Genomic DNA, 27155 nt, shown 5'->3' with positions numbered 1-27155 from the left:
CCTGTACTGAGCCATAGATTTCTGTTATTACCTGTGAGTTTGGTTAGGGTAAACTGCAGCGCATCTCTGTGAAAGCAGCCTTGGGCCCCTTTCACACGGTCAGTCTGACCTAATTGGACCCTCCATTCACCTCTAAAGAGTGGCAGATGTAAACTGACTTGTGTCTTACCTCCAATCCAATCCGCTAAAATATATATATATATATATATATACAGAGCCGACATGGACCTGCCATCCACCCGCTCCGCTCATTGTGGCCCGCGACCGGTTACCAAGTCGCTTAAGTGGCCCTCTCTCTTCAAAAGGTTGGGCACCCCTGCTTTAGATTGTATTACTCCTTTTATTACTACGCAAGCCTTAGAGACAAATTTTCCTTTTAAGTGGGCAAAAGGAAAACTTAAGCATCATGGGATTTGCCTTCTGTCACGGAAGCATGAATCAGACGTACAACAACAGATAAATGAAATAGGAAGGCTTTATTAAAAACCAAACAGCAAGGTTAAAGTCCAAACGGATGATCAAACAGTAAGCAGAGTCTTCCACCGGAGCCAGGGATCAGGAGCCAGAAGGATAGTCCGAACGAAGCCAGGGATCGGGAGCCAGAAGGATAGTCCGTGGAAGCCGGGTCGGTAACCAAAAGCAGCAGCACAATCTCAGGAGCATGTGTATACAAGAGGACCAAGCAGGGAAATGAAGCAACAGACCTCCTATATATATGCAAGGCATCCAGCTCCTCCCAGTGGGAAGGAGGAGCCGCAGGGTGTGGTAAGTTATAAGAAGCCCAGGAACCAATATGGCCGCCAGCACATGTCAGATGAAAGAAGCCTGCAGAGAGGTAAGACCATGACACCTTCTAAACTTGGTATGGGTTTTCCAGACCCAGCACTTTATCGCCAGAGTGATAAGGGTATTGGATTGGTGTAAACTAACAGGGACAACCCCAGTGGCAAGGCTCCTGGACCTGACAGGATTCCAATAGAGTTCTACAAAACTGTGCTAAATGTAAATTTACAACTGGCCCATATAGTCGTTGGTGTAGAATTGCTCTTATTTGATATCCTTCGTATATATGCAGCTTTCTCAGGCCTTCCATGATCAGTGCACTCTTTGACATGTATCCTTGAGTTGTTCTTCATTAGAAACCCAAGTACACTCAGACCAGTTGTTGAAGCCGGCTTCATCCCTCTACCAACATGTTGTTTGTGCTACCTTCTCTGATCTTTCCAGTCTCTAGGAGAAATGGTGGAGGAACATACCAGAATTAGATGATGAAGACTGGTCAGATGTCTGGGATGTACCCTTTAAACACCTGGTCTCGGCTCGTGATGGGTTGATTCAGTACAAGCTCTTGCACGGGCCCAATTTTTCTTCTCACAGATTGCATAAGCTAAACCCAGTTTCACCCTCTGTTTGGGGGTATTAAATGATGTGGCTTAGACTCACCTTCCACTGGAGCCGAAGGTGTGCCTTCTGTGCTTGGTGAATTAACTGGCCCCTACTGTTGCAGAGAGAAAATTCTTGGGACTGTCCTTTTGTGCTTTATTCTTTATTCCTTTTTATGCCTTTTCCACTTATTTCAATGTAACACTTACATGAAGATGCTCCGAAATCCTTATAGGTTGTTGTGGACTGGTTCATGAGCCATCACGTTAGGGGTTTATTTGTTGTTAGTTTTTTTTGGTTTTGTTCTTTTTATGTGTGGTATTACCGGTGACCCCCCTGTATGGGTTAGGTCATTGGAGTCTGTACACATTGTGGAGACAAAGAGCTGGGTGATCCTAGAGTAGGCTTTCGCACCCCTCTAGACAATCTTTTGGCTACCCATAACCAACCATAACCATGACCCCCCTGTATGGGTTAGGTCATTGGAGTCTGTACACATTGTGGAGACAAAGAGCTGGGTGATCCTAGAATAGGCTTTCGCACCCCTCTAGACACTCTTTTGGCTACCCATAACCAGCTAAAAACCACCCACTGATGGGAACAACAATAAAATGTTATCCAAAGAACAAAAGGTACTGCCCTTTCCTCAATTAAGCAATCTCTTTTGACTGCAGTTGTCGTAAACCCTAATTTCCCACCTGGGATTCAAGACCCAAGTTTTTGTCCCTTTTCTGCAATCATATATTTAGGTTAACCACTTCCCGCCGGTCAATAGTCAATTTACGTCCGGGAAGTGGTTGTGTAATCCTGACTGGACGTTTATTGACGTCCAGCAGGATAACATGTCGGCGCGCGCAGCGCGGCGATCGATGATGCGGGGTGTCAGTCTGACACCCTGCATCTCCGATCTTGGTAAAGAGCCACCAGGGAAGTGGGCAACAATATAAAAACAAGAAAAAAAAAAGAGAATAGATGCCGATCAGTGCCCACAAATGGGCACGGACTGGCAACATGGGCACTGACTGGCAACATGGGCACTGACTGGCACAATATGGGATACAAAAGTGATGCCACCCCTCAGTGTCCATCAGTGCCACCCCTCAGTGTCCATCAGTGCCACCTCTCGAACCCATCCATGCCCAGTGCCCACCTATCAGTGCCCATCTGTGCCACCCATAAGTACTCATCAGTGCCACCCATAAGTGCCGCCCATAAGTTCCACCTATGAGTGCCCACCAGTGCCGCCTATGAGTGCCCAGTGCCGCCTATGAGTGCCCATCAGTGCCTCCTATAAGTGCCCATCAGTGCCTCATACCAGCACCGCCCATCAGTGCCGCCTATGAGGCCCATCAGTCCTGCCTCATCGGTGCCCATCAGTGCCGCCATATCAGTGCCCGTAATTGAAGATGAAAACTTACTTATTTACAAAAAAATTTACAGAAATAAAATAAAACTTTATTGTTTTCAAAATTTTCGGTCTTTTTTTAGTTGTTGCGCAAAAAATAAAAACCGCAGAGGTGATCAAATACCACCAAAAGAAAGCCTCATTTGTGGGAAAAAATGATAAAAAAATTGTTTGGATACAGTGTAGCATGACCGCGCAATTGTCATTCAAAATGCGACAGTGCTGAAAGCTGAAAATTGGCTTGGGCAGGAAGGTGCGTAAGTGCCTGGTATGGAAGTGGTTAAAGGATTTTCTGCCAGTGGAAAACTGGAAATCAATAATTGACATACAAGCTACGATTTCCCAATAAATATAGTTGCTCCTGTGTAAATAATGTCTGCATTGTTTTTACACTAAACTTGTATCTCCAGCCTAGGCCCCAGTGAGAGTGGAAGAGAGGGTATTGATGGACAGGAGGAACATGGGTGCCAGCAGGTTTTGATAGAGCTTGCAGCTGGAGATGTGGTCCCAGGGAGGCTGGCAGAATATCAGGAACAGTAACTGTGCTCAGTGGTCCAGCCGATGCTAAAGGGGCACTCCACATGTGCTGCGGGTCCTGGATGTGTTGCTTGTAAATCTCTTAGCAGAACACTGCGGTGCGCAAAGCTGGTATTGCAGACAGCCAGGCAGGCACTTGAAAAAGATGGGGAGCCAGGATCAGAGAGAGAAGCGTGGTCACAGGAATAGCCAGAGTTGTTAACAGACAGGCAGCGAGGTACCGAATCATAAGCAGAGCCGAAGTCAGAAACTGACAACAAGTCAGAAGCCGAGTCAAAGATCAGGTCAGGGGCAAGCCGGGCCAGCAACAGACAGGATGAATGCAGGACACAGGCAATAGCTAAAGGATCAGTCAGCACCTGAGCAAGGGTGGAGGCATCCTTAAAAAAGGCCCTTTAGCGGCAATGTCTGGCGTGCATTCCTGGTCACCATTCTTTGGGAAATGCCTCTCGCATGCACATTCCTGACGTCTTATAGGAATTCCCTGACACTAATTCTTTGATGTTCATGTCAAAGCACTTTCCTTTGATCAGCACATAGCATAAGAAAACATTGCTCCTATTTACTCCTTATTAACCCTTACATATGCCTAATCAACTCTTATTAATTCCGTTCTCTCCTCTGCGCAGTAGCATTCCTGTACATTTTATTCATTAATTTTTATTGACCCCATGTCTCACTGTAAAGAGGACCTGTCATGCCATATTCCTATTACAAGGGATGTTTACATTCCTTGTAATAGCAACAAAAGTGACCAAAACATTTATTTTTGGGGAAAAACGAGTCAAACTAAAATAAAGTAAAATGAACAATATTTTTTTTTTTTAAAAGCGCCCCTGTTTTCCGTGTGCTTGCACACAGAAGCGAATGCACACGTAAGTCCCGCCCACATATGAAAACTGTGTTCAAACCACACATGTGAGGTATCGCTGCGAACGTTAGAGCGAGATCAATAATTTTGGCCCTAGACCTCTTCTATAACTAAAAACATGTAACCAGTAAAAATATTTAAAGCGTCACCTATGGGGATTTTTAAGTAGCGAAGTTTGGCGCCAGTCCACGAGTGTGTGGAATTTTGAAGGGTGACATGTTAGGTATCTATTTACTCTGCGTAACTTCATCTTTCATATTATGCAAAAACATTGGGCAAACTTTAATGTTTTTTTTGTTTTTTTTAAAGCACAAAACTGTTTTATTTCCCAAAAAAACACATTAGAAAAATTGCTGCGCAAATACTGTGTGCGATAAAAAGTTGCAACAACCGCCATTGTATTCTATAGGGTCTTTGCTAAAAAAAATATATAATGTTTTGGGGTTCTATGTAATTTCCCAGCAAATAAATTATGATTTTTACATGTAGGAGAGAAATGTCAGAATTGACCTGGGTGCTCCAGAACGCCTAATGGTGCTCCCTGCATGTTGGGCCTCTGTATGTGGCCACGCTGTGTAAAAGTCGCACACATGTGGTATCAACATACTCGGGAGTAATAGCCGAATGTGTTTTGGGGTGTAATTTGTGGTATGCATATGCTGTGTGTGAGAAATAATCTGCTAAAATGACAATTTTGTGAAAAAAAATAAAATAAAAAAAATCTTGATTTTGCAAAGAATTGTGGAAAAAAATGAAAACTTCAAAAAACTCACCATGCCTCTTTCTAAATACTTTGGAATGTCTTCTCTCCAAAAATGGGTCATTTGGGGGTATTTGTACTTTTCTGGCATGTTAGGGTCTCAAGAAATGAGATAGGCCGTCAGTACTTCAGGTGTGATCAATTTTCAGATATTGGCACCATAGCTTGTGGACTCTATAACTTTCACAAAGACCAAATAATATACACCAATGTGTACTTATTTTTACCAAAGATATGTAGCAGTAAAAATTTTGGCCAAAATTTATGAAGAAAATTACAAATTTGCTAAATGTTATAACAGAAACAAAGAAAAAATTATTTCTTTACAGAATTTTCAGTCTTTTTTCTTTTATAGCGCAAAAAATAAAAAACCCAACCGTGATTAAATACCACCAAAAGAAAGCTCTATTTGTAGGAAAAAAAAGGACAACAATTTCATTTGGGTACAGTGTTGTATGACTGAGTAATTGTCATTCAAATTGTGAGAGCAGCGAAAGCTGAAAATGCAAGTTAGGCTTACCGGTAACTTGTTTTCCAGTAGGCTTTCAGGACAGCACCTGAGAGATATCATGGCTCCTCCTCCACAGGAAACACCTCCACCAATCAAGTCTTTAAAAGGGAAGCCTCCCCTTCCACTCTCCAGTTGGTTGTAGAGACCTCCAGCCCCGGCTGCAACACATAAGTGACAGTTATTACATAGTATTACAGCAGAATCTTTACATAAGAAAAAACCAAGGGCGGGTTGCTGCTGTCCTGAAAGCCTACTGGAAAACAAGTTACCGGTAAGCCTAACTTGCATTTTCCCAAAACGGCTTTCAGGACAGCACCTGAGAGGACAGTCGAGACTTACCCCCTTAGGGTGGGACCACAGCCTGTAAGACTTTTCTTCCGAACGCCTGATCATCTGCCGTCATTAGATCAAGTCTGTAATGACGGGCAAAGGTAGACAAGCTTGACCAGGTGGCTGCTCTGCAGATCTGTTCGGGGGTGGCACCAGCTCTTTCTGCCCAACTTACCGCAGCTGCTCTAGTAGAGTGAGCTCTTAGATTCTCCGGACATTCTTGACCTGAGATTGAATAAGCATTTGAGATGGCCATCCTGAGCCATCTGGCAATGGTTCCTTTTGACGCCTGCTTTCCTTTTTTATCACCGGAAAATAAAATAAACAAGGCATCTGAACGTCTATATGCTTTTGTGGTTTCCAAGTAACATAAAACAGCTCTCTTGACATCCAAGGTATGGAATTCTTCTTCCTTTCTTCCTTTTGGATTAGAGCAAAATGAAGGCAGTATAATTTCTTGAGACCGATTTTTGAACGAAGCAACTTTCGGTAAAAAACTTGGGTCTGGTTTTAACACAATTCTGTCCGAAAAAATTAAACAAAAAGGTTCTCTGACGGACAAGGCTTGTAACTCGCTGATCCTGCGAGCTGTAGTGACAGCCACTAAAAAAACGGTTTTTAACGTTAATAACTTAAGAGACGCTATATTCAAAGGTTCAAAAGGTTCCTTGGTCATGGCCTGTAAGACTACTGGCAAATCCCATGCGGGACAATCCTTTACCACTATCGGTCTGGACCTAACCAGGGCTTTAAAGAACCTTATTACTAATGGATCTGCTGAAACAGATCTTTCTAGGAATACCCCCAGCGCGGCTACTTGAACCTTCAGGGTGCTCACCGCTAACCCTTTGTCGGCTCCTTCCTGAAGAAATTCCAAGATAGAGGAAGTTTCTTCTACAAATCTGCCTGATACAGAGCACCATGTATTGAAAGTCTTCCAGACTTTGAAATAGATAGCCCTCGTGACCTGTTTCCTACTCGACAGGAGAGTTGCTATTAATCTGGCCGAAAACCCTTTTCTCCTGAGGAGTTGCTCCTCAGAAGCCAAGCCGTAAGACTTAGTTTTTTTATGTCTCGGTGAAACAGAGGACCTTGTAAAAGCAGGTCGTGTCTCAGAGGTAGATGCCAGAACGGTCTGATTTGCATCAGTAGAAGGGCAGAAAACCAAGGCCTTTTGGGCCAAAATGGGGTGATCAGGATTACTGTAGTATTTTCCCTCTTCATTTTTGCTATGACCTGCGGAATGAGCTGGAAAGGGGGAAAAGCATAACAAAGATGGAAATTCCAGCTGTGTGCTAGGGCGTCCGTCCCCGCAGCTGACTTGCTCCTGTCTAAGGAGAAGAACTGAGAGATCTGTGCATTCTCTTGATTCGCAAACAAATCTATCGCTGGCTGTCCCCACTTTTCTGTTATCAGACTGAACACTTCCGGGTTCAACTGCCAGTCCGCTTCCCGAATTAAATTTCTGCTTAAGAAGTCTGCCACGCAATTCAGGGTCCCCTTTAGATGGACTGCGGACAAGGATAGAGTATGGGACTCTGCCCACCTTAGGATCTTTCCGGCTAAGACCTGAAGCCCTTTGCTTCTGGTGCCCCCTTGTCTGTTGACATAGGCCACTGTTGTGGCATTGTCCGATAGGACCTGTAAATGTTGTCCTCCTACTTCTGAAGCGAAGGCCAGTAAAGCCAATTCTACCGCCTTTAATTCCCTCCAATTTGAGGAATTTCTCGCCTCTCCTGCGGACCATGACCCCTGGGTCCAACGACTGTTCATGTGGGCCCCCCACCCCCAGGAGCTTGCGTCTGTCGTTATCCTTACTTGGGATGGGAAGGACCACAACAGACCCACCGACAGTCTTTCCTGGTCTCTCCACCACCAGAGGCTCCTTTTCACCTTGGTGGGAATTTTTACCAGTAAGTCTAAGGACTTCTGATCGCGGTCCCAGACCTTTAATAAAAATTCCTGCAGCGGTCTGAAGTGGGTCCTGGCCCAGGGCACTGCAGGTATAGAGGAAGTCAGGGTTCCTAGGACTGACATAATCCTCCTGATGGAAATCTCCTGACTGCCTTGTAGAAGAGAAACCATCTCTATCACCTTTCTTTGCTTTTCTTCTGGGAGGAAAACTTTCTGCTCCACGGAATCTATCTGGAAGCCCAAAAATAGAACCTGCTGAGACGGAATCAGGCTCGATTTTTGGAGATTCAGGATCCACCCAATGTCTTCCAAGTGAGACCGGGCCCTGTCTAGATCCTTTTGAAGCCCCTCCCTGGACTGGGCAAAAAACAGCAGGTAGTCTAGATAAGGGACCACAGAGATCCCCTCTAGACGAAGAGGTGCCAGCGCTTCTGCCATCACCTTTGTAAATACCCTTGGGGATGACGACAGGCCAAAGGGAAGAGCCCTGAACTGTAGGTGAACTATTTTCTTTCCTTCCCTCAGAGCCAATCTCAAAAACTTTTGGGAGCTGGCCGCAATGGGAATGTGTAAGTAGGCATCTCGTAAGTCTATTGTTGCCATGAAGCAACCCCGACTTAGGAGGTTTCTTACGGAAAAGATGGAATCCATGCAAAATTTTCTGTACAACACTGACAGGTTTAGTTCCTTTAGGTTTAAGATAAGGCGGTACTTTCCTGATGGTTTTCTTATCAGAAAAACATGAGAATAGAACCCCTGAAAAAATTCCGCTTTTGAAACCGGCACAATTACCCTTTGGTCCAACAGCTCCTGAATTAGGGACTTCAAAGCCAGGGCCTTGGCGGGATCCCTTGGAACATTTGTTGCCAGAAATTTCTTCGGGGGTTCTTCCCTGAACTCTATCTCGTAACCCTTTTGAAGAAGGTCCAAGATAAACAGATTTGGGGTGCTGCCTCTCCACTGGGGAACAAACTCCTGAAGTCTTCCCCCTACCTGTAGCGGAGAGTCATTGCGGTTTCTCGGGGGCTGGAGGAGGACGGAGGAGCACTCCACCCCTACCGCGACCTCTTTGCGCCGGCCACTTCTTTTTGAACTGAGTCCTTTCTTCCTGTTGCCTTTGCAGACGAAAAAAACGTTTGCGGATCGGCGCCTTTTTAGGCTTGATCGGAAAGGACTTCTTTTTATCCGCCGTTCGGTCAAGGATAGATTCCAATTCTGGACCAAACAGTAGATCCCCTGCAAAAGGTAAACCACACAATTTATTTTTTGAGGCCGCATCTCCCGGCCAGGTCTTAAGCCACAAGGCTCTCCTGGCCGAATTGGTCAAAGATGCTGACCTTGCTGTCATACGGATAGATTCCGCTGAAGCATCGGCAATGTACGACACGGCTGCAAAAAGAGTATTAAAGGAGTCCAAGATCTCCTGTTTTGGGGAATCTGCCGAGATGTGCGCTTTTAACTGGTTTAACCAGTGTTCCAGATTTCTGGCCACACAAGTTGACGCCATAGCTGGTTTAAGATTGTTCATCACAGATTGCCAGTTTCTTTTAAGCAGTAGCTCTATCCTTTTGTCCATAGGCTCCTTTAGTAAGCCCATGTCTTCAAAGGCCAAGTCCGTAGATTTTGAAACCTGAGAAAAAGCTGCGTCCAACTTTGGGATTTTATTCCAGATGGCTTCTGGGTTTTCCTCAAAAGGGAACCTCCTTTTATGAGTCCCAGAAAAAAACGGCTTCTTCTCCGGTTCCACCCATTCCTTCTTAATCATCTCAGTGATTAATGAATGCACTGGGAACACCCGACCTTTGGTATCCCCTAACCCTGCATACATTCGGTCATGCAGGGAGAGCTCTTTCTTTTCTTCCTCTATCCCCAATGTTGCATGGATCACCTTTAAAAGGCCTGCAACTTCTTCCAGCGACAATTTATATTTTGAAGCAGGTTCTGCCTCATCCTCATTTTCAGAATCCGAATTTAGTGGGATTTCTTGAGAATCGTCCTGGCTTAAAGGGTTAAAGAGGTTATGCCTTTCACCCAGCGAAGGGTCTTGTGAAACTCCAGCCTGCTCCACAGGTCTGGCCTCCAGACTTGACCTAAAGGCCTGAAATGTGGTACGGAGTTCTTTCTTAAGGGTGGATATTAAGTCCCCACCCACGGAAGGAGCTTCTTTCAGCACCTCTTTAGTACAGTCTGCACAAAGAGTTTTACTCCAAGAATCACTGAGCTTCTCTTTGCAAACAGGGCATCGCTTCTTCACAATCTGAGCCGAGCCTTTTCCCTGTATCAACAGACAAGATAAAGCACGCACGCTCAAAAACAAAAAATGACAGTAATAAACTGACACCCAGGTGCACTAAGGAAACTTAGCAGTAATCCCCTGTGCCCTACAAGCCAAGACCATCACCACCATGGCACCCCTATGTAGGAAGATATATCCATAGAGACACCGACCAGACAGGGAAGTGGGAGGTGGGGAAAGGGGGAGATGGGTGAAGTAACCCCCCTAAGAGAGAGATAGCTAAAGGTAATGTAGGACACTCCCTTACCTTAGCCTTGCTGGTGCCTTGGCTTGCCCCCTTAGCTGCAGTATCCTCCTCCATTGCAGAGTATTGCAGCAGCGTGCAGTTGAATGAGGACACGGTTCCAGGATTCAAAAACGCCGCCGCGCCGACCCGGAACCGGAAGTCCCCTTTAAGGCACCAGGAGACCCTGCCTCCTCCCTCTGCGCCTGCGCCGGAAATGACGCTGCGCCGACCCGGAAGCGCTGCCACTTCCTGCATACAGGACGCGTCTGAGGCCCTCCTCTGACGCCGGAGCCTCTCGCCTTGCGATGGGGTTTCACGGACCCCGCTGCTCCGCCGGAAAAAAACGGGCCGCAACTTCCGGGCGTACGGGCTCTCCCCGAGCACAGAAGAGGGAGAAGGAGCCCACGGACCGCCCTCACCAGGCAAGTGGGAGAGTCATTCTCCAAAAAAAAACAGTAAGGGTGAGAACCACACGTCTCCCAGGCAGCCCTGAGAGATATCATGGCCCCCACCGGAGGTGTTCCTCCAGCTGGAGGAAACACAAAAAACTGGAGAGTGGAAGGGGAGGCTTCCCTTTTAAAGACTTGATTGGTGGAGGTGTTTCCTGTGGAGGAGGAGCCATGATATCTCTCAGGTGCTGTCCTGAAAGCCGTTTTGGGAAAATTGGTCTGGTTAGTAAGGGGGTTTAAGTTGCCAGTGGTCAAGTGGTTAAATAAAGATTTAAACATCCTATATTCATTAAATGAGAAGTATGGCCAAAGCTTTTAGGCTGTACTTCTACTATGGCTCACAGGAGTGCAGTTTGTTCTGCACTACTGTGACCCGTTTTCAGAGCTGGTCACAGAGTCAGTCCAGGCTTTGAAAAGATCCCTACTGTATGGTGGAGATCCACCCAAAACCCTGGACTGGCATCTGGCTCAGCCTCTCAGCAATCGGCTGAGAGCCTGAGCCTGCCCCTCCACATCCCAGCACTCCAGTGAGTACTGGAAGGGTAGAGCACAGAGCCGGTGACTGACAATCACCAACTCTCTTCAGCATGAGAACTGAGTTTCATCGCTTAGTTCTTGGCCTGGAGTTGGCAGGGGACAATTGCAGCTTCGGGCCGATGCTGCATCCACCTAGGTAAGTATAATTTTTTTTACGAATACCATACTTCTCGTTTAACTATGATTATTAACATTTACGAGTTTAACCAAGTAAAATCAAGTATATTGAATTATAAAATCTTATTTCCTAAGGTTCCATTGTATCTGTGTGAAAGCTTACAAGTCTTTCCTTGTTTTAGAAAATATGAATGGCTTATTCAGGAGCAATCACGAGAGCTTTCATTTATGCGGCAGAGGATGAAAGAAGGAGAAAGTATTTGCCACATTTTGACTCAACATCAGGAGGAAAATATTAAATCAATTGAAGAGATGCTCCAAACTAATGATATAGACTATGGTATGGGAAAGAATTTTAGACAGAATCTCACTAAAGTAAACCAACTTGCAAAAAAACTTCAAATGAAACTAAGCAGCAGTAAGTATTTGCTTTCTATTACACAGAAAAATGAATTTTCATTTTTTACCTTTCAGTTCCATTCCATTAGGACAGTTGCACATGAGCTTTAGCTTGTATAAGAGTAGTATGAACAGCAAGCTTTGACACAGCATTTGCAGAGGTTTCAGTAAGGCCTCGTACACACGGGCAAACATGTCCGATGAAAACGGTCCGCCGGACCGTTTTCATCGGACATGTCCGCCCGGAGCTTTCTGTATGATGGCTGTACACACCATCATACAGAAATCCGCGCGTACACGATACGCGGTGACGAGGCCGTGCCATCGCCGCAACGATGACGCAGCGACGTGCGCGGCCCTGGAAGTTCAATGCTTCCACGCATGCGTCAAAGTGATTCGACGCATGCGAGGGATGGCGGCCGCTCGGACTTGTACGGTAAGTCTGTACAGACGACAGGATTCCAGCGGACATGTTTCTTAGCATGCTAAGAAACATTTGTACGCTCGAAAACGGTCGGGTGGACAAATGTCCGCTGGAACCCTGTCCGCTCAGCTGTACAGACGACCGAACATGTCTTCTGAAACTGGTCCGCCGACCAGTTTCAGCAGACATGTTCGGTCGTCTGTACGGGGCCTAAGCTTTATTGAGCCCGGGTTCATACATATGTTAATTGGATGGGGGTTTCCACCCATCCAATTCGCATGACAGGCAATTGTGACCGACTCTAACTGTCCTGGACGGCCGCTGTCCAGATTTAAAAGGGTCCGGGGCATGTTTGGGTGCGGTGCAGGTGTGAATTCAGGCAAAGATTCAGACCTGAATAGCACCTGAACTGGTGAACAGACACGCACCGGTCCTCAGGCACGAACCCGCAGATAATTGAACATTGCACTTGAAAGTGCAGTCGCTGTAAATCTGAGTGGTAGATCTGAAATGAGGGGAAACTCTGCTGATTTTATTATCCAATCATGTGCAAGCTAAAACGCTGTTTTTTCCTTGCATGTCCCTCTCGGATCTACAGAAAAAGGCACTTCCAAGTGCACTTTCAGTGCAATTTCAAGTAGAAATGCAAAGTGGATTTGCCTTTAGTAAATAATCCCTTATGTGTACATGGACACATAGGGCCAGATTCACATACAAATACGTTACGCTGCGGCGGCGTAACGTATCCCATTTACGTTACACCGCCGCAAGTTTACAGCGTAAGTGCCTGATTCACAAAGCACTTACCTGTAAACTTGCGGCGGCGTAGCATAAATCCGCCCGGCGCAAGCCCGCCTAATTTAAATGGGGCGGGGACCATTTAAATTAGGCGCGTTCCCGCGCCGAACGTACTGCGCATGCTCCGTCCCTAAAATTTCCCGACGTGCATTGCGCTAAATGACGTCGCAAGGACGTCATTGGTTTCGACGTTAAGGTAAATGGCGTCCAGCGCCATTCACGGACGACTTACGCAAACGACGTGAAATTTAAAAATTTTACGCGGGAACGACGGCCATACTTAATATTGGTTAGACCACCTAGAGGGCATGCTTAGTTTTACGCGACGTATCTCTACGGAAACTACGTAAATTTAGAGCGACGGGCAAAGCGGACGTTCGTGAATCGGCGTAACTAGTCATTTGCATATTCTACGCAGACCGCAATGGAATCGCTACCTAGCGGCCGGCCTAGAATTGCAGCCTAAGATCCGATGGTGTAAGTCACTTACACCTGTCGGATCTTAGGGCTATCTATGCGTAACCTGATTCTATAAATCAGGCGCATAGATACGACAATCGTATCTCAGAGATACGACGGCGTATCAGGAGATACGACGGCGTATCAGGAGATACGCCGTCGTATCTCTTTTGTGAATCTGGCCCATAGTGTAGGCTTTTATGAAGTTGAGTTTAAGAACTATAGTGAAAAAACACCAAAAACTCCTGAATCTAAGTTTAGGAGCTGTAGTGTAAATGAGTGTAAATTTACATTTTTAAAGTGGGTGCAGACTGAAGAGGGAGCACAGACATGCCCAGATCTTAGTCCCACTGCTTCCCAATACACGATCTCAGGTTGCAGTAAAACAGACTTTTAAGACTATCTCTCTCTAAGTGGGAGTACACCCATACTTTGGGATGTAACCCGTAGTCGGTGCTAGTGTTGAACCTGACCAGGGTTCACTAGGTGTTCTGATGACCCCAGTAGCAGTGGCTTTCCATGGAGTGAGCAAATAGTCGTACCAAGGGGATGTGGTATCATCAACCATTGACACTGAAGTTTGTGGTCACGTTAAAGTTTCACATTGAAAAATTAAGCCAAAGCTTTGGTTTACCAACGAGTCTCTGATCCAGTATATGGCAGTATATTGATGTGGATTGTGGCTTGATATCCTTATCATTTCGATGAGTTTAAACCCCAGCGGGGTGTGTGGAGGAATTTGGTGAAAGGTGCACGCATCATTAACAAGTTTAAGACCACCATCTGTGTCCACTTTGATGAGTATCTGCTACTGGTTGACAGTTTGAACTATTCATCTTATGTGTAAATTTATGATCAACTTTTTAAGTGGCTGCTGACTGATATACTTATATATTTTATTTATGTTTTAAATTATTACCTGTATTTATGTCACTTGCTACTCCATAGCGCTGAGATAGGAAGAAGGGGGTAGTGGGAGTTTTTCTTCCTGTTTTAACATTGGTGAATAATATAGATAGTAGTATTTAAACTTTTGCTGATATTGAAAAATTATGTATAATCAGGAGTAGCTCCAGAGCTAAGGGCCAGATTTACGTAGAGCGGCGCAAATTTAGTTTGTCCTAACGTATGTCAGTTAAGTTAAGGCGGCTCAATTTTGTGACGTAAGTGCCGTATCCACAGAGCATTTGCGCCCAAATGCGCGCACGAATCTGCACCTCACTGGGCATGCTCAGAACTCGGCCCGGGGGCAATCAGTGAGATAGGAAATAGGCCAAGCAGACTTAGTGAGATACGCCCTGTGTATAAATAGCCCCACACAAACGCCCTTCCTTTGCAAAAGTACATCCCTGTGTTCCCTTTCCTGAAGCGAGGTTCTTTTGCTCTGTTGTCTGTGGCTGTGTGTTGGTTTGTGTAGGAGTGTAGTAGGTAAGAGTTATTGGATAGTGTTAGAGGAGTTTGTATTAGGTGTTTTTTGCTGTGTGATTTTTGTGTTTGTTTGTTCTGTGTATTTTTTTGTTTGTTTGTTCTGTGTCTTTTGGTGTTTGTTTGTTCTGTCTGATTTTTGTGTGTGTTTTTGGCTGATTGTTGTGTGGTGTTATGGCACCCAAGAGGAAAAAGCTGAATTTCTCGGTGCGTGAGAAGCAAACCCTTGCTAGGGCCATCACCCGATTTGGGCGATATTTACATGGCCCTGAGAGCCGGGACACCACCCCGGCCAGATTACGGATGAGATCAATGCGGAGGGGGGGGCGAGGACCCCCAGTGGGATCTCTAAGAAGATCAATGATCTCAGGAGCCTAGTCCGTGATAAGGTGGCCAAGATTACAGCGCATGCCACGGGCACTGTCGGAGGACCACCTTGCCCCGTCAGGCTGACTGAGGAGGAGTGGGCAGTGGCCCGGTGCTTCCACAGCCAACAAGTGGTGGGCCTGCCTGGCTTTGACTCTGAGGAGGCCGTAAGGACAGGTAAGTTTTTTATTTTTCTATCTGGTGAGTAGCATGTGTGGGGGGGGGAAGGGAATATGTGCCAAGTGTGTGGATCCTCCAACCTGTGTATGTTTTGTGTCATCCACAGATGGCCAGGAGATTGCTGGGCCATCAGGCCAGTCTGCACCATCCTCCGGACAACAGGCTGCAGAAGAGCCCCAAGAAGGGCAGGAGTCCTCAGGGGAGGGGAGTGGCCACACCTCACATCATGAGGACGTTGAGGGGGAGGAGGATGAGGGGGGGGATGGGGATGATCGGATGGACCTTGCCAGGGAAATCCTTTTTGCTTTGGATGATGCTCCCCCTGTGGCTCCCCCTGTGGCTGCCCCTGTGGCTAGCAGCAGTCAGGCCTCCATCAGGGGTAGCCCCTCCCACTCCTCCCCAACAGGGCTCCCCCACAAGGGTCTCTCTCTCCCCTCCTCCCAGGCCACAAGCCTCAGCTGCAGGCAGGAAGGCTACCCAGAAGACCAGGGGGGTGGCCGAGTTTCTGCCGGCCAATCTGCGGAGGGACCAGGCCCGGCAGACCCAACATCTGGGTCAGGTCACCCGGTCTTTGGCCCAGATGGAAGACAGCCTGTGCTCAATTAAGGACTCGGTCAGTGAATTGAGCTCAAACTCGTTGGCGGTCATAACTTGCATTTGTGACCTGCAGACCGCCACAGCAGGCGTGTCCCTGGAGGTGAGTGCCCTGACCCAGGCTGTCCACGCAAATACCCAGGCTTTCCAGGCCAATACGGCTGCCCTCACTGTGGGCCTGAACAGAATCGCCGTGGCCTTGGAGGGCAGGCCAGCAGAAGGACAGTCACCAGGGGAGGCTCCTCCTTCCCCTGCTCCCCCCCATGAGTCTCCCCTGGTTGGCTGTGGCCGTGGCCGGCCCAGGCGTAGCTCACGCCGCCGCCGTTAATATTGGGTGTACTTTTGTTTTTGTTTTTTTTATGTGATTATGATTTGTTTTATGTGTGTGAATGATGTATGAATGTGGGGGTGACATTCCTGATGAAAAAGGGTGTCACCCTCAGTTTTGGTGGAGTAGGGATCCCCAGGACCAGGGAGAAGTGATCCCAGGTCCATGTGAATGGTGTATAAATGCACAGTGACATAATTGGAGCCTTGGCGGGGCGTTGCTGCTCCCTAGTACCATGGGGGTACTTGGGTCTAATCCAATTAGATGAGGATGTGATGTGTCTGTGCTAGGGACCACAGTGGGTGTGCATGCATGCATTCTCATTGTGCCGTGATTAATGTATGTGTTTACTGTGCAAAGATGCATTCTGCAAGGCGTCTCCTGGCTGCTGTTCCCTCACTAGTATAGCTATGAGCATGGATGCCCCTGGCATGTTGGCATACAGATTGTTGTCCTGCAAGTGTGTGTGCTCAGCTCTTCACTAACGGTGTTGCTTTAGCTGACATTTACACGGCTGGTGTAAAGTAAGGGCAGCTTTTATAAGGTGTAACTTTCCGCCCTGAAACTAGCAGATGCGCACAGGGCGTAGCCTACGCCGCACAAGCGTACTTTTGTGGATCGCCGTATCTCCTTCATTTGCATATTAGCATGGGAAATCAATGGTGTGTCTAGCGTATTTTGCGCTTCAAGATGCGCCGGTGTAATCGTTTTACGTTGGACGGAAAAATCTGGTTTTCAGGCGTATTTCGTTTTGAGGATATGGCGCAAAGATACGCGCGGCGCATTTTTGAATTACGCCGCGCATCTCTAGATACGTCGGCGTAAGTGCTTTGTGAATCTGGGCCTAAGTCTCTGCCCCTAATTTCTATGTTATAATAAAAGCAGACAGAAAAAAGAAAAATGCAGAGTCAGTAAATAAAAGATGCAAAGCTATATAGCAACCATTCATAGTGTAGAACACAGACTATATTCCCTTTTAAGCATGTTGAAGTGTACAGAGTGTAGTTGCAAGAAGTATATAACCGTGTCCCTCACATTGTTGTTCAGCAAGTGCAAAAATCAGTTCTACAATTTGTGTCAGTGGGTGGGGCCTAAACTGTATATTTCATGTGTACATGCTCATCGAAGCCCGGGTCCAGGCGGGGCCTCGTTCATGTGAAAATCAAACACTATGGCGGTACCCCAGCTTAGAGATGAGCTGTACACTGTGTGCAGCAGCAGTTAAATGTACAGAGTTCATGTGTAGTATATCATCCCATATCACTACACACCTTGCTGAAAAGTATTTTCATTTAGGAGGGACATCGCAGAGACTTTGCCAACTCCAGCAGTCCAACGTACCTATCACCTCACTCCCAGTGACAGAATGAGGTCCCGCCAAGCACAAGCAGGGACCTCACGCATGCTCTTACTTAATTAATTATTTCCCATACCATGTGGCCAGGTACATGGGTTACCCGTAGCAACTACTCTCCATTTCCAACCGTCTGCCAAGTTAACCTTCTGCACTGGCCTTGCTTCATACCCTATGTGTGTTTTACTGTTCTTTTGATAACCACTGTTCTTTAGATCATAACCACTGTCAGGCCTGTAGTCTGACTGAAGCCATGTGCAGAATTTTCCAACAATATTAAAGCACACATAAAACTGTTTAACAATGTATACACTTAAAAAAAGACAAAAAATATATATAACTGACCTAAAGCTGTTATTATTTAATATAAGGAATTGGTGAACACAGAGCACAAATTATACTAAAAATGACCCTAATCATTTGCTTCTATAACACACAAGAAACTGGCATAATTAGCTTAGTTTAGTACTTTGGCTGATGAAGATCTCTTCTTGGATTCTAACAACTCTCTTCACATAATTAGGGCTAATATAAACTGTGATCCAATTTTTTTTCTGCAGTTTGTTTCCTTTTCTTTGTTTTGATCTTTTTTTTTAATTATCATTCTGATTTTATTTTTAGAGAATAATATCAAATATAATTGTATTTTTTGTAGGCATATGTTGCCGATCAGAATCTTTAGATACTTCAGCACATACTCTAGATGGCACTGTAACATTGGAAAATGGATTTTACGTCACAAGCCACTTTGATGATTTCCATGCTTTGAAGAAGCATCTGTTGGAGAGTAAATCATTGGTTGAAGAAATGGAGAAAAATTTACAGTCGTCTCTTCAAATATTTAGAACAGAAGGCCATGGAAAAAAGGTATTATTATTTTTCTCAATATTATCCCACAGAGGCCATATATCAATTCACTATTAGCAAATATAGGTGATATAAGACTTAAAACTAAACCTTAAAACAGGACAAAGTCTAATTACACATTACACAAATATTAAATTTGTCCAGGACCCCAGAGAAATTATTATATATTCATAGTCATATATCATCAGGGCTGAATTAAAGGGGCAGTTGCTGGAGCCTCACCATCATCAGACTAAGCTTAGAAGCCTCTGCCTTCTGGGCCAGATTCCACTTTAATTGGTAGATTTGTACCCTCACAACAATCATTGCCTGTTAACCGCATTGGTGATGCTCACACAAGACTTTTTTTCTCATTCTGATAGACTGCGTCTGGTAACTCTTTTCGCTGAGCCACCTAAGATGCTGGACAGCTCTCTACCTGATTGCTTAGACAACCTTGCCTTATGTCTTTATTCTCGTGAATCTTGAACTCTTTGCTCCTCCCAAGAACTTCCTGATATAAGCCATATCTGTGCACTTCCTGTTTGTCAGAATATTGTGGTGTCCCCAGCCAATATTTTGATCTTGTAACTCTTGCTGCCTGCCGTATCTTCGCTACCACTTTTTACCGACCTTTGCTTGTTGCTCGGCTACACTTCTGCTTGATCCCTGCCTGCTATATTTGCTACTGGGCCCTGGTTTTCTCACCTCCTGGTGGGGTGATCCCGAGGACAGTGACCTGGTACTAATGCACAACCAAACCTACTTCCACCATCAGGAGCTCTGGTGAACACTGGTTAGGACCTCAGGTGAGCCCCACCTACTTGTTCACTTATCCAGCTGGTCGGTAGTGATGTGCAGAACTGTTCGTCGTTGAATAGTTTGCGGCGATTTTCGCTTGTTCGCGTTCGCTGCCGCGGGCAAACATATGCGATGTTCGATCCGCCTCCTATTAATTAACATTGAGCAAACTTTGACCCTCTACTTCACAGTCAGCAGACACATTCCAGCCAATCAGCAGCATACCCTCCCTGACCCTCCCACCTCTAGGGCAGCATCCATTTTAGATTCATTCTGAACCTGCATTCTTAGTGAGAGGAGGGACAGTGTTGCTGCTGCTGATTTTATAGGGAAAGCGCTAGTTAGGCCAGTGTACTCCAGGCCTGAAAGACTCATCTGATCTCTGCTGTTAGAACAGCACCCCAAACAGCCCTTGTTAGGGCTAATCAACCGGTCTGCTTTTTGTTTCTCTGTAATCTGTGCTGCGTGGTTTACAGAGAGAGACAGAGAGAGAGAGAGAGAGTAATTTTTTGGACTTAGAGCAGGCAGGCTAGTCAGTTAATGTTACAGTGTGTAGAGGATATATATACATCAACAGGAGTTGTACATATATTTATACACTGTATAGTTTAGTTAGATTAGAGGTGCAGGGTGCTGTGTAATATAAAGGGGTCCAGTGGTGCAGGGTGCTATGTAGAGGGGTCCAGAGCTGTGGGGTGCTGTGTAATGTAAGGGGCCCAGTGGTGCAAGCTGCTGTGTAATATAAAGGGGTCCAGTGGTGCAGGGTGCTATGTAAAGGGGCCCAGAGCTGTGGGGTGCTGTGTAATGTAAGGGGCCCAGTGGTGCAAGCTGCTGGGTAATATAAAGGGGCCCAGTGGTGCAAGCTGCTGTGTAATATAAAGGGGTCCAGTGGTGCTGGGTGCTGTGTAGAGGGGCCCAGAGCTGTGGAGTGCTGTGTAATGTAAGGGGCCCAGTGGTGCAAGCTGCTGTGTAATATAAAGGGGTCCAGTGGTGCAGGGTGCTATGCAGAGGGGTCCAGAGCTGTGGGGTGCTGTGTAATGTAAGGGGCCCAGTGGTGCAAGCTGCTGTGTAATATAAAGGGGTCCAGTGGTGCAGGGTGCTATGTAGAGGGGCCCAGAGCTGTGGGGTGCTGTGTAATGTAAGGGGCCCAGTGGTGCAAGCTGCTGGGTAATTTAAAGGGGCCCAGTGGTGCAAGCTGCTGTGTAATATAAAGGGGTCCAGTGGTGCTGGGTGCTGTGTAGAGGGGCCCAGAGCTGTGGAGTGCTGTGTAATGTAAGGGCCCAGTGGTGCAAGCTGCTGTGTAATATAAAGGGGTCCAGTGGTGCAGGGTGCTATGCAGAGGGGTCCAGAGCTGTGGGGTGCTGTGTAATGTAAGGGGCCCAGTGGTGCAAGCTGCTGTGTAATATAAAGGGGTCCAGTGGTGCAGGGTGCTATGTAGAGGGGCCAGAGCTGTGGGGTGCTGTGTAATGTAAGGGGCCCAGTGCTGCAAGCTGCTGTGTAATATAAAGGGGCTCAGTGGTGCAAGCTCCTGTGCGATATAAAGGGGTCCAGTGGTGCTGGGTGCTATGTAGAGGGGCCCAGAGCTGTGGGGTGCTGTGTAATGTAAGGGGCCCAGTGGTGCAAGCTGCTGTGCAATATAAAGGGGTCCAGTGGTGCAGGGTGCTATGTAAAGGGGCCCAGAGCTGTGGGGTGCTGTGTAATGTAAGGGGCCCAGTAGTGCAAGCTGCTGGGTAATATAAAGGGGCCCAGTGGTGCAAGCTGCTGTGTAATATAAAGGGGTCCAGTGGTGCTGGGTGCTGTGTAGAGGGGCCCAGAGCTGTGGGGTGCTGTGTAATGTAAGGGGCCCAGTGGTGCAAGCTGCTGTGTAATATAAAGGGGTCCAGTGGTGCAGGGTGCTATGCAGAGGGGTCCAGAGCTGTGGGGTGCTGTGTAATGTAAGGGGCCCAGTGGTGCAAGCTGCTGTGTAATATAAAGGGGTCCAGTGGTGCAGGGTGCTATGTAGAGGGGCCAGAGCTGTGGGGTGCTGTGTAATGTAAGGGGCCCAGTGGTGCAAGCTGCTGTGTAGTATAAAGGGGCCCAGTGGTGCAAGCTGCTGTGTAATATAAAGGGGTCCAGTGGTTGCTGGGTGCTATGTAGAGGGGCCCAGAGCTGTGGGGTGCTGTGTAATGTAAGGAGCCCAGTGGTGCAAGCTGCTGTGTAATATAAAAGGGTCCAGTGGTGCAGGGTGCTATGTAAAGGGGTCCAGAGCTGTGGGGTGCTGTGTAATGTAAGGGGCCCAGTGGTGCAAGCTGCTGTGTAATATAAAGGGGCCCAGTGGTGCAAGCTGATGTGTAATATAAAGGGGTCCAGTGGTGCTGGGTGCTATGTAGAGGGCCCAGAGCTGTGGGGTGCTGTGTAATGTAAGGGGCCCAGTGGTGCAAGCTGCTGTGTAATATAAAGGGGTCCAGTGGTGCTGGGTGCTATGTAGAGGGGCCCAGAGCTGTGGGGTGCTGTGTAATGTAAGGGGCCCAGTGGTGCAAGCTGCTGTGTAATATAAAGGGGCCCAGTGGTGCAAGCTGCTGTATAATATAAAGGGGCCCAGTGGTGCAAGCTTCTGTGTAATATAAAGGGGCCCAGTGGTGCAGGGTGCTATGTAATATAAAGGGGCCCAGTGGTGCAAGCTGCTGTGTAATATAAAGGGGTCCAGTGGTGCAGGGTGCTATGTAAAGGGGTCCAGAGCTGTGGGGTGCTGTGTAATGTAAGGGGCCCAGTGGTGCAAGCTGCTGTGTAATATAAGGGGCCCAGTGGTGCAAGCTGCTGTGTAATATAAAGGGGGCCCAGTGGTGCAAGCTGATGTGTAATATAAAGGGGTCCAGTGGTGCAGGGTGCTATGTAAAGGGGTCCAGAGCTGTGGGGTGCTGTGTAATGTAAGGGGCCCAGTGGTGCAAGCTGCTGTGTAATATAAATGGGCCCAGTGGTGCAAGCTGCTGTGTAATATAAAGGGGTCCAGTGGTGCAGGGTGCTATGTAAAGGGGTCCAGAGCTGTGGGGTGCTGTGTAATGTAAGGGGCCCAGTGGTGCAAGCTGCTATGTAATATAAAGGGGCCCAGTGGTGCAAGCTGCTGTGTAATATAAAGGGGTCCAGTGGTGCAGGGTGCTATGTAAGGGGTCCAGAGCTGTGGGGTGCTGTGTAATGTAAGGGGCCCAGTGGTGCAAGCTGCTGTGTAATATAAAGGGGCCAGTGGTGCAAGCTGCTGTGTAATATAAGGGGTCCAGTGGTGCTGGGTGCTATGTAGAGGGCCCAGAGCTGTGGGGTGTCTGTGTAATGTAAGGGGCCCAGGCTCACAGTGTAAACTGTGTCCACCTGCCAGTGCCACATCTCATCTATATTGTGTTGGCACAGTTGATAAGATTTAAAAACAAAAATCACTGCAATACTAAATAGTAGTCTTTTGTCTGCCAGGGTGTCTTTGCCTCACAGGGTAAACTGTGCCCACCTGCCTGCCAGTGCCACATCTCATCTATATTGTGTTGGCACAGTGATAAGATATAAAACAAAATCACTGCAATACTAAATAGTAGTCTTTTGTCTGCCAGGGTGTCTTTGCCTCACAGGGTAACTGTGCCCACCTGCCAGTGCCACATCTCATATCTGGTGGCACAGTAGCTTGCACACATAGTACAACTAAACTAATCTAAAAAAATGACAGGCAGAGGCAGGCCACCCGCAGGGGCCGTCTTGGTCATGGTGCTGTGATTCCCTTTGGCCCTAGAATAATGCCCAATGTTCAGAGGCCACGTACCCTGAACTCGAAAAGTTCTGAGGACATAGTCAGAGTTTGGTCTGTCACTGTGAAACCCTAACCGTATTACAGACAGGGTTTAGGGTTACAGATAGGGTTAAGGTTACAGATAGGGTTAGGGTTACAGATAGGGTAGGGTTACAGATAGGGTTAGGTTACAGACAGGGTTACATATAGGGTTAGGGTTACAGACAGGGTTAGGTTAGGGTACAGACTGTAACCCTAACCCTATCTGTAACCCTAACCCTGTCTGTAACCTAGAACCCTAACCCTGTCTGTAACCCTAACCACTAACCCTATCTGTAACCCTAACCCTATCTGTTACCTAACCTAACTCTGTCTGTAAACCCTATCTGTAACTCTAACCCTAACCCTGTCTGTAACCCTAACCCTAACCCTTACACTATCTGATCGATACACATCATACCTGATGTTTTAAAGCACGTTATTCCAAACAATTTATGAAAGTTAGGTGATTTATGCCCTTTATGGATTAAAAACGGACTCTGCGACAACTACGTAATTTTCCATGGGAGTTTTGCCATGGATCCCCCTCCAGCATGCCACAGTCCAGGTGTTAGTCCCTTAGAAACAACTTTTCCATCACTATTGTGGCCAGAAAGAGTCCCTGTGGGTTTTAAAATTCGCCTGCCCATTGAAGTCTATGGCGGTTCGCCCGTTCGCGAACATTTGCGGAAGTTCGCGTTTGCCGTTCGGGAACCGAAAATTTTAGGTTCGCGACATCACTACTGATCGGTGGGAGCCTCTTTACTTCTATAGCTACTACTCTCTAACCTAACCCCTGCCTGTGACACAGTCACAGACACAGGAGTAGCTATTGATCTTGCTTTGGACAGGATCAGCTGGGGATTGGACAGGAGGGTGGTATAATGATCTGGAATCCAGCATTGCAATATACTGTTCCAGCAGTTTCTGTCAGTTGAGAGACAGCAAAAAGCTGAAGATTAGCTGAACTTCATTATAAAAAGGCTTCTCTACAGCACAATTAGGAGTATACTCCTTTGTATCAGTACCAAGTTTACCAGTCTTCCAAATATAGGGGTCACGTACCTGGTCAGAGGCCGAGGGTGCTGAGAGGGCTCCCCTTGCAGCTCAGTGCACCGGCACCCCTGAAGGTGGCAACAGGGAGTAATAAACAGAAATCACCCATGCTATATATGGTAATTAGTGATAAACTTGCTGCTGCTGTTCATGACATAAGTAAAAAAATATGAAAGAAAATGGGAATACCACAGCGCAAACAAGCTTAATTGGGTAATAGTAAAATGCTAGTGCTAATATAGATTAAGGCCCAGATTCACGTAGATTCGCCTATCTTTAGGCGGGCGTAGCGCATCTCAGATACACTACGCCACCGTACTTAGAGCGGCAGGTCCCGTATCTCAAAGAACTTGCGCTTTAAGTTACGCCGGCGTAGTGTAACTGGGCTGGCGTAAGCCCGCCTAATTCAAATGTGGAAGTGGTGGGGCGTGTTTTATGGAAATTAATCATGACCCCTCACGTAATCGACGCTTTTAACGAACGGCGCATGCGTCGTCCTTAGACGTATCCCAGTGCGCATGTTTCCAAATTACGCCACAAAGACTCAATGCTTTCGACGTGAACCCAACTTACGCACAAGCCCATTCACGGACGACTTACGCAACGACGTAAAACCTGAAAAATTATTACGCTGTTCCGACGTCCATACCTAACATTGGTACGCCTCATCTACGCCTCATAGAGCAGGGTAACTTTATGCCCACAAAAAACCTTACGTAAACAACGTAAAAAAATGCGCCGGCGCACGTACGTTTGAGAATCAGCGTATCTAAGCTCATTACCATATTCGAACGCGTAAATCGACGGAAGCGCCACCTAGCGCCCTGCGTAAATATGCAACTTAGATACGACGGCGTAAGAGACTTACGCCGGTCGGATCTAAGACAAATCTATGCGTAACTGATTCTAAGAATCAGGCGCATAGATTACGACGCCTCACACTCAGGGTTTACGACGGCGTATCTGGAGATACGCCGGGCGTAACTCCTTTGAGAATCTGGGCCTAAATGTGCAAAAAACACAATAAATTTGTGAAATTTCATATACAAGCATGTAGCCAGTGAAAGTTCAAATAAAGTGCAAAAAAGCATATATACAATTCTAAAGATCCCACATAGTATAGACCGTCTTGTTTATTCAGTAGAAATCAAGCTTTCCATAGTAAAAAAACGAGGATGTAGTATCAAAACACTGTCTGCTAGCTCCAGGAAGCTGCAGGTTCTCTCACAACCTTATCTGTATTTCCAACATAGGACATGATGTCACTGCAGTGCCGTAGTCTGATGCATTTCGCTCCTCCCACAGGGCTTTATTAAAGATATTGCATTCCAACATAGGACATCAATGTCACTGCTGTCCATAGTCTGCATCTGATGCATTTCGCCCCTCCCACAGGGCTTTATCAAACGTCCTAATGTTGCAATGCAGATAAGGTTGTGAGAGAACCTGCTGTTTCCTGGAACTGTGTTTTGATGCTACATCCTCGTTTTTTAATATGGAACTTTGTAAGCTTGATTTCTACTGAATAAACAAGACGATCTATACTATGTGGGCTCTTTCCTCCTTATGTCCAAGTTTGAAACATCACTCATCACTCTTCTCACCAGACTAATGCCCCGTACACACGGTCGGATTTTCCGATGACCTAAAATCCGATGGAATTTTTCCATGGGAATTCCATTCAAGCTGTCTTGCATACACACTGTCAGACCAAATTCTGACCGTTCCAAAACGGGGTGACGTAAAACACTACGACGAGCCGAGAAAAATTAAGTTCAATGCTTCCAAGCATGCGTCGACTTGATTCTGAGCATGCGTGGGGTTTTTCTCCGTCGGAGTTGCAACACGGCGATAGGAATTTCCTATCGTTTTTTTCCCCATCGGAAAAAAAATAAAACATGTTTTATTTCTAAACACGATGGAAAAAAGTCAGATGGGGCCCAAACACGATCTAAATTTTCGATGAAAAATAAGTATTTTTTCATCGGAAATTCTGATCGTGTGTAAGCGGCATAAGTCTGTCTGACCCACAACGCAGTATCGCTGAGGGTTCCATTGAATCTGGTGAGTCTAACCACAAAGGGGGGTTTGGAGCTATGTGGGATATCAATCAACTCATCACTTTATGAATGGCAGCACAGCAGCACTGGGAAAATACATTTTGCAGTTGAAACATTATAGAAGGCGCAGCTCACCCCATCATGATATTCACAGATCATAAAAACCTGGAGTATCCTGAGATCTGCCAAACGTCTAAGGCCTTGGCAAGCCAGAGGGACTTACCGTATTTATCAGCGTATAACACGCACCTACATTTTAAGAGGGAAATTTCAGGAAAAAAACTTTTTTAACTAAACAACTTTGAATAAAAATAAGGGCAGTGCTCATCAATGCAGCCTGATCATTGCCCATCTGCAGCACATCTCACCAATGCAGCCTTATCCAATGTGGCATGATCAATGCCCATCCCATCATGCAGCCTTATCAATGCCCATATCACCATGCAGCCTTATCAATGCCCATCTCATCATGCAGCCTTATCAATGTCCCTTTTTAGCCTGAATGCAACCTCACCATTAATGCAGCCTGGACAGTGCATGAAATCACAGAGCCGTCATCTCCTGTTGGGCTCTCTCACCTCGGCAGTCACACAGACACCATCGGCATTGGACCAGCTCCTGTGATAGACAGAACACTGGTCCAATGCCACAGTGGCGGAGGTGGGATTGTGTGTGTGACGTGAGAGTCGAGTGAGAGCCGAACAGGTAGATGACGGCTTGTGAATTACCGTTGTGTTCGTCCCCCTCCTTACCTTCCAAGGTACACTATCGGCGCGTATAACACGCACCCGCAATTTCCCCCCCCTATTTTCAGGGAAACAAAGTGTGTGTTATATGCCGATAAATACGGTAGTTCTTTTTGAGATTCAATTTTCATCTCAACTTATCGCCCAGGTCCAAAAATGTTAAGGCGAATGCTCTTTCAGTATGTTTCCTGGCGCT

The 27155-nt window shown here is 46.6% G+C and overlaps 1 protein-coding gene across 4 annotated transcripts in view; it reads left to right on the top strand.

Annotated features, from left to right (window-relative positions):
- Positions 1-27155, top strand: part of LOC120945491 (myomegalin-like) — a 416745-nt gene that overhangs the window by 311654 nt on the left and 77936 nt on the right. For all 4 annotated transcript variants that reach the window (XM_040359668.1, XM_040359666.1, XM_040359667.1 and 1 more), the window contains 2 exons: positions 11519-11754; positions 18319-18530. In XM_040359668.1, coding sequence (XP_040215602.1) covers positions 11519-11754; positions 18319-18530 — 448 coding nt within the window. The remainder of the gene's footprint in view (positions 1-11518; positions 11755-18318; positions 18531-27155) is intronic.

Source organism: Rana temporaria, chromosome 7, assembly GCF_905171775.1.
Source record: "Rana temporaria chromosome 7, aRanTem1.1, whole genome shotgun sequence".
In the NCBI taxonomy this organism is placed as follows: domain Eukaryota; kingdom Metazoa; phylum Chordata; class Amphibia; order Anura; family Ranidae; genus Rana; species Rana temporaria.
This window is presented reverse-complemented; position numbering and strand designations above follow the sequence as displayed.